The sequence below is a fragment of the Lithobates pipiens genome, unplaced genomic scaffold (genome assembly GCF_037356315.1).
Source record: "Lithobates pipiens isolate NorthernLeopardFrog02 unplaced genomic scaffold, aLitPip1_a1.2 Scaffold_16, whole genome shotgun sequence".
Taxonomy (NCBI): Eukaryota; Metazoa; Chordata; class Amphibia; order Anura; family Ranidae; genus Lithobates; species Lithobates pipiens.
This window is the reverse complement of record NW_027507748.1, coordinates 314,929,091-314,941,506: the sequence shown is the minus strand read 5'-3', so window position 1 is coordinate 314,941,506 and position 12,416 is coordinate 314,929,091. Positions and strand designations below refer to the sequence as shown.

The following is a 12,416-nucleotide window of genomic DNA, read 5'->3' as shown; positions in this document are numbered from 1 at the left end:
GGTGAATATCACAGTGTATACTGCGGTCAGGGCACGCAGACAATAACCAGAAAACAGCAGAGTTAAAGGGGTATATACAGATGTATACTGTGCTGTGCTGTGCTGGAAGCACACACAACTTCCAATAACTCCTGCAGATGGCAATTGGGCTCAAATAGAGAACAGCTATGTAGGTGGATATAGTGGTATGTACTGGGTACAGAGCACGCAGACAGCACGCACTATCTCCTAACACTACTGACTGCAAGCTCTATTATTAAAGCTAGATCACTAGCTATATAGGTGAGGTGAATATAGTGGTGTATACTGCGGTCAGGGCACAGACAGTAACCACTACACAAGAGCAAGATAGGAAATCAGCCAAAAACGATTGGTGTGTAACTGTGTTGAAGGTACACAGAACACCCACTGCTTCAGATGCTAACTAACACACTACACGCGGCCTTATATAGTGTGGGGCGTGCACTACACAGCCTGAGCTATGATTGGCCACAGGCAGGATGCCTGTGGCCAATCATGGCTCTCCTCGCTGCTGGCGCTGCGATTGGCCAAGCATGCGGGGTCACAGTGCATGCTTGGCCAATCATGAGACAGCAATGCACTGTGCCACCGCAGTGCATTGTGGTCCGCGCGCGCCACTTGAATTTTGACACGAACGTCCCAAACGTTCGGAATTCGGCGAACGCCCGAACGACCAATGTTCGAGTCGAACTTACGTTCGACTCGAACACGAAGCTCATCCCTAGTGGTGGACCATATTTCATAGGGCAGTGTAGCAGTGGCTGACAGACATTCAGGAGGCCTTCTGTTTTTGACTTTTTTTACATTGTGGGACTGCACTGCAACAGGGAGCCAAACGTTTGGCTTGCAGTTGTAGTGCAACCCCATTGATCTCAATGGGAAAGTGTGTCTGGTGGTCCTGGCTGTCAAACTCTGCAGCCCAAGTTTAAAATGCCATAGCTGTGAAGCAAAGCATCATGACCACAGAATGTGTATATACCTGTCAGGCTGTAATGTTAGAATTGGGGCAGGTGGCTGTTGGGGTTATTAAACCATGTCTCAGCCACCTGTTTTTTCTGACATCTGGCTGCTTGTATCAAAGAGCATGGGGAGTTTGTATGCCTGTGCTCTAACTGGGTAAATTTCCTCACAAGTTCTGTCATTACTACTACAGTTTAATAGGACAGGATGTTAGGGGAAATCCACAGGGAACACATAAAAATGGGGTGGAAAAAATGCAGCTCTTGATGCAATATTTATCCTATAAATTGTATCCAGAATAGGACTGACACTGGATCTCAGAGTGAGGAGATTGTGAAGGACAGCGTAGATCCTCTTCCGGGTTGAATGATGCCCAGCATCATTCAACCCACTTCTTGTGAGCCCAATGCATCAAGACCCACCCCCCTGTGCGGTACATCTTCAAACTGCTTTGGACTCACAAGAGAATGCTGCAAGATTTAAGGACCACACACTGTCAGATGAAAAAGAGTAAGAGGACCAGATGAGAGATGACCAGACTGAAGGCTTCAGGATTTAGCGTATTTATACAGGGTTTTTAAAAAGATATTGGGGCTTCAGGTGGAAGGAGTTCCCATAGAAAAGCTAGAGTTCCACATTAAGTACAAATATACAAAAAAGAAGACGCTTACTTAGCTTTTTGTGATTTTTTTTCCTAGCCATTTGAAACATCAGTATTTCTATTCCTAGAATAATTTATTGCTTTTCTTCCTTTACCACTGTGCCTGTTTAATATCTGCTCTCTATCTACATATTTGAATCTTTTTGAAGTTATGACGCACAAGCCGTTTTCAAGTTTTATTATGAGAAATTTATATGAAAGTGTCGCCAGTCATGGATCTATGAGGTCATAAATGGATGCTGGTAGTTTTATTTATTGTGATATCTTCATATAATTCATTGATGGCACTACAATATGCTTGAAATTTGTCTTCCTATTTCAGAAAACTACATAAATTTAGGCGCGAGTCAATGGAATCAGAAAAGAAAAAGAAAATCTACAAAGAGGATCACTGAGTTTTCTACTTTCCCATCACTGGATGAAGCAGATGCAGAAGAAAGGAAGCAATTTAAGTCTTTCATGGAACAACTAGGGGCAAAGAACATTTTCGAAGAGTATGGAACATTATTTCCGTTATTTGTAGATCTGACCACCTCTTTTATATCTTCTTTGGATAATACATACAGTATGCAAAAATAGTCATACATTTATTTATTCATAATTTCTTATTCTCACAAAAATTGCAAAAGAGTATATATCATTGGGAGATTTTTTTTTTTTTCTGCATTTTGCCATTTACATTCTAACTTAAGTACAAAGATTGATAAATAGATGATGAAAAAAAAAATTATCAGTGTCAATTAAATAGGGGAAAACATTACCACCCATTGGCTGCCTACTTGAATAATTACAGTATGGCTCAGGAAAATGTAATTTTAGTTTTAAGAAGCCTGGTAGAATTTGGTTATGTCAATATCTGCATCAGGTGGAAACATTACAGTGTCAGACTTCACTGGCCAGAAGAAAAAATATGGAGTGAATTAATAAGAAGTGTCAAGCTTTTTCTTAGCTTTGTCTAATTTGTTACAGTTCCCTAGATTAGCTTTTAAATTTTCACTTTCTAATTGGTTGCTAAGACAAAGGCCACCCGTTGAGATGGAACTTGTTTCACACACTTTTGACTAATCCTCTCTTTGTGTCAATATCTTCTATCCCAACACAAAAAATGTGGCAACAATTAATACTAGAATGAATTTAATACAGTGTAGCGGAAAACATAGAGCCCAGCTTATTCTGCTCCTTATGCTTAAATTAAAAATAAAAATGCTGCTGTGTCACTAATGGGGGAATAGGAGGGGGGTTCATGAGCTGCTAAGTCAAGAAATGATTCAGTGTATATGCTGTGACCGTTGAGATTGAATTGTTTCACAGTGTCTGCAGCTACAGATGTCAGTGAGAACAAAGAGCCATACTGATACTGATATAAGACATGAAGTTCAGGGAGGTGAAGGAACACCTTCCTTAAGGGACAGAGACAGCAAAAAAAACTTTTCGGGAGTATTACCTATTCATTACTATTAGGTAATAGTACCTAGTCAGTTCATTCAAAATGTAAAAAAAAATGGCTTTAGATAAGTTATATAAGTTGTAACTAAATTGCTGGTTTACTCTATTCTTGGTGCAGTAATAGTTTTTTTTTTTTTAAATGTAATATACTTGGGCAAAAGAATCTTTATCACAATTAGGCAAAATCAAAAATATATTTCTTCTTGATTATTCAAGCGAGACAGAAATCTGGAGATTGTGGAACAAGTTGAGTTGCGAGGAGCCTCGCTTACTGGAGAATCTTGAAGAATTCCTGGCAAAGGTGACAAGTCAAATCAAAGAGGCCCGAAAGGAAAAGGAGACATTAGAGATTATGCTAAAAAAGTAAGTTTCTAAGTAAAAAGTATGTTTTTATATCAACACTTTTTAAAAATATATGTGCTTTATGTGGAAAGCACACCAAAATGCTTCTATCAATGGTGAGTGTTCCCATAAGTGCAGCTACTTTATTCCATGTAATTTTGTTTAACATAGAATAAGATCATTTGTTCCAGGAAATATGATTATGTAATCAGCATTAAAGTAATACTAAAGCGTTCTTTATTTTTTTTGTAAAATAACAAACACGTTATACTTATCTGCTCTGTGCAGGGGTTTTGCACACAGCAGCCCTGATCCTATTCTTTCGTGGGCACTCCTGGCTCCTCCCTCTTGAGCAGTGCCCCCATGGAAAGCTGCATGCCCTGGAGGCACAGCTGCATGCTCGTTCCTGAGCCACTGCTCTATGCGTCCATAAGACACATAGAGCCCCTGCCCCCTGCTCCCTCATTGGCTCACTGGCTGTGATTGACAGCAATGGTGGCCAATGGGCTCCCGCTGCTGTCTCAGCCAAGACTATCATGAACATCGCTGGATCGGAGAGAACTCTGGTAGTGATAGGGGGGCCAGGAGGGGGGGGGGCTGCAAATAAAAGGTATTTTACCAATGCATAGAATGCATGAAAGTAAAAAATCTTCAGTCTTTAGAATCACTTTAAAGTGTATGTAAACCTTCACCTTGTAAAACAACTCAATCAGTTTAAAATAGAAATGAAAGGCAAAACATTTTTGTATAGGTTTAAAAAAACATTATAACCACTTGAAGACCAGGCATTTTTCTAACATTTGTTGCTTACATATATACACATACATATATATTTAACAGAGAACCTAGAGAATAAAATGGCGGTTGTTGCAATATTTAGTCACACCATATGTGCGGAGCAGTCTTTCAAATGCAATTTCTTTGGAAAAAATAGATTTTAATGAATTAAAAAGAAAAAAAAAAGTGGTTTGTCCAATTTTTTTGTATAATGGGAAAGATGATATTATGAGGAGTAAATAGATACCCAACGTATCATGCTTTATCCATTTGCCACCCGCCATATAGCAGAATGATGGCGGCAAAGTGGTTTCAATATCCTGACTGGACGTCATATGACATCCTCAGGATATTAAGCCGATGCGCGCAGTGGCAATCGGTGGTGCGGTGTGTCAGTCTGACACACTGCAACTATGATCTCGATAAAGAGTCTCCATCACTCTTTACCACACATGCATAACAGCACAGTGCTTGTGCTGTGTTATTTGGACCCCTGTATAACCTAAAAAACCTGGCTGATCCTTCCTGGTTCTGCCCTCCCCCTGTAAACTGACTACATTTTATTGTGGTTGCTGATCCCTGACACCGTGGTCAGTTTACGTGGCTCCATCATCCGCAGCCCTGCTCTGTCCTTCTCTGTCCTCCTCTCTCCCCTCTCTCCCTGCCTGTCACCTCGAGACACTGCCCGCCTCTCCCCTCCTCTCCTTCTGCTTTAAAAACTATAATCTAGTCATCCCATCCCCTCTGTTATATAACAACATGTTATAAAAAGATGCAGATTTCTACCTTATATCAGAGCGTCTCCCGGTGCTCACATTGCTCCTTGGCTCTCTCTCCTCCCCAGCTGACATCAGCATGAGTTCTTGCCCCCCCCCCCCCCCAGCTATAGTTGTCAGCCCAGGAGAGGAGAGAGCCGAGGAGTCACATGAGTGCCGGGAGACGCTTTGATATAAAGTAAAAATCTGCATCTCTTTATGTAGATCAGACACTGGGACACATATTGTTATGTAAGGTGAATAGATTATAGTGGCTTAACAACCACTTTAAATATGCTACATTTAGGTGTAAATGCATTCTAATGCCCCATACATGCGGTCGGACATTTTTCCGATGGATTTTGGCCCAGACTTTTCTTGCATACACACGGTCACACAAAGTTGTTGGAAAATCCAATCGTTCAGAACGCGGTGACGTAGAACACCTATGACGGGACTATAAAGAGAGCAGTGGCCAATAGCTTTCATCTCATAATTTATTCTGAGCATGCATGGCACTTTGTCCGTCGGAATTGTCTACACACGATCGGAATTTAAACAATCGGATTTTGTTGTCGGAAAATTTTAAATTCTGCTCTCAAACTTTGTGTGTCGGAAATTCCGACGGAAAAAGTCATATGGAGCCCACACAAGATCGGATTTTCCGACAACAAGATCCGATCGCACATTTTCTGTCGGAAAGTCAGATCGTGTGTACAGGGAATAACAGGCCTGAATTGGTTAGTCAGAGTGCATTTTCCTTCTTCTAAATAAAAGTCAGTGGTTGGGGTAACACCCTTTGATCCTCCGCTGTGACAGCAGACCAGGGACCCGCTGTCCTGATTTAAGAAAAAAAAAGTTCTGTGAAGGGGAGCACTACAAGTACTAACAGCCTTTGTGGATGTCGACTTGTAGTTCTCAATGAACTACCATGGCACTGTTGAGTGCTGTGTTCGTTTATTGATTCTTCCTGTCATTGTGTAACTGCCTGTCTGTACATGGTACTGATCATGAGTGCAATGCTCTATACCCCACTGCACATATATTCCCCGCTAAACACCCTCCTGCATATCTTCTCGCCACTGCACACAACCCCCCCCCCCACCCTGTACATATGTTCAAGACTGTACACCCCCCTGCACATATGTTCCCCACAGTCCGAGAAGAGGAGGGAGGGGAAATAGCGGCAAGCCTGGACATGCAGGGCTTCCATCGCACCCGTCCTACTCCAGATCCCTATATCATGTCATACTTCCGGCACTTCCAGCCAGCTGCACTGGCTCTCTCCCCTCTGTTCTTGCTGCCACTGCTAGGGCTGCAATGCAGGCAAAGGATGGAGCGGAGTCCCAGCAGGGGAGTTTAAACTTCACAGGTGAATTTTACTCCCCCCTAGCCTGGTGCCCTAAGGCGGTTACCTATGCTGCCTTATGATGACCCTGAAAGTAGCAGCTACAAGAGATCTAAAAGCTATAGGAAATTGTACACTTAATTAAAATAAAGCTTAAGCCATCAACTTTGTACAAATTGGCCAGTGAACAAACAGTTTGATAGTGTAGTTTGGTTGCTTCTTTTTTCACAGTATCACAATGCAATGTCAAAGTACACCCAAACACTTCAAAACCACAACCACTCATTCCCAAATCCTACTCCCACCTTTTGTTTCTATGCACCTAAAAAGCATGTAGATGATTAGAACTGAACACAGGGATTAAAAAGTTTTGATAGGGTTCTAAAAACATTTTGTAGCTATTTGGCCTCTTTCACACTGGGCGGATCAGTAATGATCCGCCCCGTGAAGATCCGCTCGCTCAGCGGGGATCGCTCCGTTGTCCCCGCTGAGCTGGCTGCGGACAGGGTGGTCTCCGCACACTGTGCAGGGACTGCCCTGTCAGCTCTCCATTCTCCTCTATGGGGATCGGATGAGCACGGACCGTGTGTCCGTGTTCGTCCGATCCGCTCTGCAGACGGATAGAAAAATAGGATTTTCCTCCGTCAGCAGAATCGGACTGTTGCGGAGGCGGACGAAATCGGGTGTCTGCGGATGCTCATCCGCAGACACCCGCTATCCCATAGGGATGAATGTATGTCCGTATTTCATCCGCAAATGGATGGATGAAATACGGACATACCATCCGCATGTGTGAAAGGGGCCTTAAAGTTTATACCTCTTGTATGTAAAGGTACAATATAAATATATTAAGATTTATTTGCATGTTATATACTGTACAGGACATGTTTTCAATACATTTCCATAAAAGTATGTGTGTGTCTTAACCCAGGAGAATTGTTGAACACAATGAAGAAGTGCAGCGCCTTTATGAAGAAATGGAGCAGCAAATGCGAGAGGAAGTAAAGAGATTAACCCACGAGGTATAGAAATTTTAGCTTGAGGCCTGAGACAACCACCTCAATGACTTTATTCTTAACTACCTCAATACAGGGCTCTTTCACCCCCTTCCTGCCCAGGCCATTTTTTTGTCACACTGAATGACAATTGCCCGGTTATGCTACATTGTAACCATGTGAAATTTTTATATTTTTCTTCACACAAATAGAGCTTCCTTTTGGTGGTATTTAATCACTTCTGGGTTTTTTATTTTTTTCCTAAAAAAAGGCTTTATTATAATCAGGGCACTTATGATCCATGCCCTGATTACATATCTAGATTTTCTCTGCGGGGAGATGACGCTGATTGGCTTTCTCGCTACACACTCTGTCAGTGTGAGGCGAGGAATGCTGTATACCGGCATCTCCGTGTTTGCTGCATGTGACTGGCTGTGATTGGACACATGGGTGTGCCAGGGCGGCCGTTCTGGTACGTTGTCATATAATGTTGTCCCAGAACGAGAGCCACACTGCCCTGCCATCATTTGGTGGTGGGCGGACGGCAGGTGGTTAAGGCTACTTATATAGTTACATAGTTAGTCTGGTTGTAAAAAAGACAAAAAGTACATCTAGTTCAAACAATAAAACCGGGAAAACAAAACAAAACATTTTTTTTTTTTACAATCCTATATACACAATCTCATACCCACAGTTGATCCAGATGAAGGTGAAAAACCCCAGCAAAACATGATCCAATTTACTCCAGCAGGGGAAAAAATTCCTTCCTATAACTATAAATTGACCTATAAATGTTAGTACCCAGTTATATTCTGTACATTTACGAAATATTCCAGTACTTTTTTTTAAAGCATTCTGCTGAGCTGAACAGAACCACCTCTGGAGGGAGTCTATTCAACATTTTCACAGCTCTTACTGTGAAGAAACCTTTCAGTATTTGGAGATGAAATCTCCTTTCTTCCAGATGTAAAGTCCCACCTTGTCCCTGTGATGATCTTAAAGTGAATAACTCAACACCAAGTTCACTATTGCCTTGTTTTCACTGAGCAGATTAGTTTGGTACGGTACGCTATTTTGAGTGTTTCCATTTTGAAAGCGGCCCATACAACCGAACCATACCGCACCATTCAGGGTCCTGCTTGAGATGTGGGGCCATAGAAAATGGTACGTTACTATTAGGGCAGAGCTGCTAGCATCACACAATACGTTCCACTGATTAGCTGACAGAAAAAACGTCAATGCTCACGTCAAAGGCATTTTTTCTAAACCCCGTATGGACCCTGGTGGCCCGACTTGCAGTGGAAACGCTCACCTGAATAGACCGGACCATTCTAACCTTTCCAAACTGTACCGACCCAAACCGAACTCAGTGGAAACGAGGCATAAATCGACCACTTATGTATTTATATATATTCATATCCCCATCAATCTCCTCTTAAGAGAGAATAAATTCAGTTCCTCTAACCTATCCTCATAGCTGAGCTCCTCCATGCCTATTATCAGTTTGGTAGCCCTTCTCTGCACTTTCTGCAGTTCCCCGATATCCTTTTTGTGCTTTTTACTTAGCATTTATAATTTTTGGTCTGGCTAGTCATAATGAGGAATACAATTCCAACTGGGCCACTAAGGCCAGAACCACCAGGGATGGTGCTTCCCCTCAAGACAGTGGTATTCACAATCTCTTGTAACATAGCATAATCCCTTAGAAACCTCTGGCAGTGATGACTGCATCCCCTGTAGCTTAGCAATGGATGTTCGTTGTATTTTCTCCCACAGTCTCATGTTACATGACAGAAGTTTCTGAGCCTTTAGTAAAATGGCAACTCTCTTAATCATTTTTCAAGCATTTGCAGCCTGACACCTGTATCTCACAGCATGTTAAAAAAGAAATTTGGCTTTCCTTTTTTTCAAAATCATACTTACCTAGATGGATACAGCATCGGTCCAATGCTGCATCTTTCCAAGGCCGGCTCTAAGGCTGAGAACTGACCGATCATACACCGCTGGTCACTCAGAAAGCTGGTGACTGTCAGTTCAAGAGTCCAAGATAATTTTAATTGTTGGTAAAGATGTCATATAAAAATAGCCAATGCACTTCAGGGGTAACAGCACTCCTCCAACAGGGCTCAACACAGGATAAACTGAAACACATTGACTGTATTTATATGAACTTTCTACCAACAATTAAAATTATCTTGGATTTCTGGTTTTGGTCTGGCATTCCTTCCTGTATTTCTAATGCCGCGTACACACGGGCGGACTGTATGGCGTACTTAGTCCGTCGAAACACATTTCAGCGGACAGTCCGCTCGTGTGTGGGCTTCAGCGGACTTTTTCAGCGTGCAGTCCGGCGTACTAAGAATTTCGGATTTTTCGAAATTCTGTCCGTCATAATTTGGTTTCAGCGGACAATCCGCTCGTCAGTATGCTAGTTCGACGGACTAAGAATGGCGCATGCCCAGAAAGGATTTACACAGCGGAAGGGTGCTTTGCTGTGTATTGGACTTCCTATTTCTAGTCCCGTCGTACGTGCTGTACACGTCATCGCGCAAGCTTGTTTGGGTATCCGTGTGTGGTCAAGTCCGTTCAGTGGAAAGTATGACGGACTGTCCATCGGATTGTATGACGGACTAAGTACACCATACAGTCCGCTCGTGTGTACGCGGCATAAGGTTTACCTTTCTGTTGCTTATTGAGGGAAGTATTGCTGTGTGGGAGCCACCTCATCAGAGCTATTGCACCTGTTAGAGTTTTACTTCATCTGACTACACCTGCAAGTCTAAAAGTTCTCAGTGCCTCTTTGAATGTGTTATTCTAGAGCAGAGGTATCCAAACTTTCTAAACAAAGGGTCAGTTTAGAGTCCTTCAGACTTTAGGGGGGGGGGGGTGGACTGTGGCCAATGGGAGTAGAAATGTTCCCTACATCAGTGGGAATAAATAATGCCCCATCATTGGTGTCAGTGAGAGGAATAGTGCCCCATTGTTGGTGTCTTTGGGAGAAATAGTGCCCCATTGTTGGTGTTAGTAGGAGGAATTGTGCCCCATCATTGGTGTCAGTGGGAGGAATTGTATCTTGTTGTTGGCGTCCTTGGAAGGAATTGTGCCCCATCGTTGGTGTCAGTAGGAGGAACCGTGCCTACTTGTTGGCGACTTGGGAGGAATTGTGCCCCATCATTGGTGTCAGTGGGGGGGGGATTGAGCTTGATTGTTGGTATCTGTGGACAAAATAGTTCCCCAAGGACCACTGTGGGATCCCAGAGTAGTGTTTTCTGCAGTGATTGTAAATATATTGTGATTTCTGTTAACTTTATGACTATAAATCTTGGTTCACACTCCTGTATAGGCAGAGTTGTATGACTTTGCCCTGCGACTTCCTTCCGACAAGGGCTGAAATCACACCCAAGTCGGACCAAAGTAGGAACCTTGGAGCGACTTGTGTAGCATCTCTCATAGGGAAACATTGTATTTGACATGTAATGTGACTTGGGGTCTCACAAGTTGGATCCCATTTTGCAGCAGTGTGAACCGAGCCTAACAGAGCAGAATATGCAAGGTAGCTGTTGTTGTCTGTGTCCCAGTTAGGGAGATCCAGCCACTCTTCTAGTCCTGATGACTGAAACTGAGACTGAAAGTGGAAGAAAATAGTAAATTTTGAGTTGTTACTAGAATAGGAATAGAGAGAAAGTCTTATAATAGGGACACCAGTTCACATGACCCCAGTGACAACTAGGGGTTTCCCTCATTTTGGAAGGATTTCTTCTCACTTCCTGCTGTGGCTATGGGACAGGGAGTGAAAGGAAATCCCTACATAGGACACAGGTAGCAAAAAAAAAAGAAAACAAACAGAAGTTCTAACTCTCCCTTACGCTATCCAAAATGAAAAAAATAATAATGGCTTTAGTTGTACTTTAACTGGTGGACTTTAACTTAAAAAACATATGGTGTGCAGGAAATACAGTGGTGTGAAAAAGTGTTTGCCCCCTTCCTCATTTCCTGTTCCTTTGCATGTTTGTCACACTTAAGTGTTTCGGAACATCAAACCAATTTAAACAATAGTCAAGGACAACACAAGTAAACACAAAATGCAATTTGTAAATGAAGGTGTTTATTATTAAAGGTGAAAAAAAATCCAAACCATCATGGCCCTGTGTGAAAAAGTGATTGCCCCCTAAACCTAATAACTGGTTGGGCCACCCTTAGCAGCAACAACTGCAACCAAGCGTTTGCGATAACGTGCAATGAGGCTTTTACAGCGTCCTGGAGGAATTTTGGCCCACTCATCTTTGCAGAATTGTCCTAATTCAGTTACATTAGAGGGTTTTCGAGCAGCCTTTTTAAGGTCATACCACAACATCTTAATAGGATTCAGGTCAGGACTTTGGCTAGGCCACTCCAAAGTCTTCATTTTGTTTTTCTTCAGCCATTCGGGGGTGGACTTGCTGGTGTGTTTAGGATCATTGTCCTGCTGCAGAACCCAAGTTCGTTTCAGCTTGAGTACACGAACAGATGGTCGGACATTCTCCTTCAGGATCTCTTGGTAGACAGCAGAATTCATAGTTCCTTTTATCACGGCAAGTCTTCCAGGTCCTGAAGCAGCAAAACAGCCCCAGACCATCACACTACCACCACCATATTTTACTGTTGGTATAATGTTCTTTTTCTGAAATGCAGTGTTCCTTCTACGCCAGATATACTTGGACACACACCTTCCAAAGAGTTCCACTTTTGTCTCATCGGTCCACAGAATGTTGTCCCAAAAGTCTTGGGGATCATCAAGATGTGTTGTGGAGAAATTGAGACGAGCTTTGATGTTTTTTTTGCTCAGCAGTGGTTTTCTCCTTGGAACTCTGCCATGCAGGCCATTTTTGCCCAGTCTTTTACTGATGGTGGAGGCATGAACGCTGACCTTAACTGAGGCAAATGAGGCCTGCAGTTCCTTGGACGTTGTTGTGGGGTCTTTTGTGACCTCTTGGATGAGTCGTCGCTGCGCTCTTGGGGTAATTTTGGGCGGCCGGCCACTCCTGGGAAGGTTCACCACTGTTCCATGTCTTCGCCATTTGTGGATAATGGCTCTCATTGTGGTTCGCTGGATTCCCAAAGCTTTGGAAATG

At 42.8% G+C, this 12,416-nt stretch overlaps 1 protein-coding gene across 4 annotated transcripts in view; it reads left to right on the top strand.

Annotated features, from left to right (window-relative positions):
• LOC143982705 (EF-hand calcium-binding domain-containing protein 4B-like) overlaps window positions 1-12,416 on the top strand; it is a 196,243-nt gene that overhangs the window by 63,877 nt on the left and 119,950 nt on the right. For all 4 annotated transcript variants that reach the window (XM_077481649.1, XM_077481651.1, XM_077481650.1 and 1 more), the window contains exons 4-6: window positions 1,965-2,136; window positions 3,305-3,451; window positions 7,242-7,332. In XM_077481649.1, the coding sequence (XP_077337775.1) occupies window positions 1,965-2,136; window positions 3,305-3,451; window positions 7,242-7,332 (410 nt within the window). The remainder of the gene's footprint in view (window positions 1-1,964; window positions 2,137-3,304; window positions 3,452-7,241; window positions 7,333-12,416) is intronic.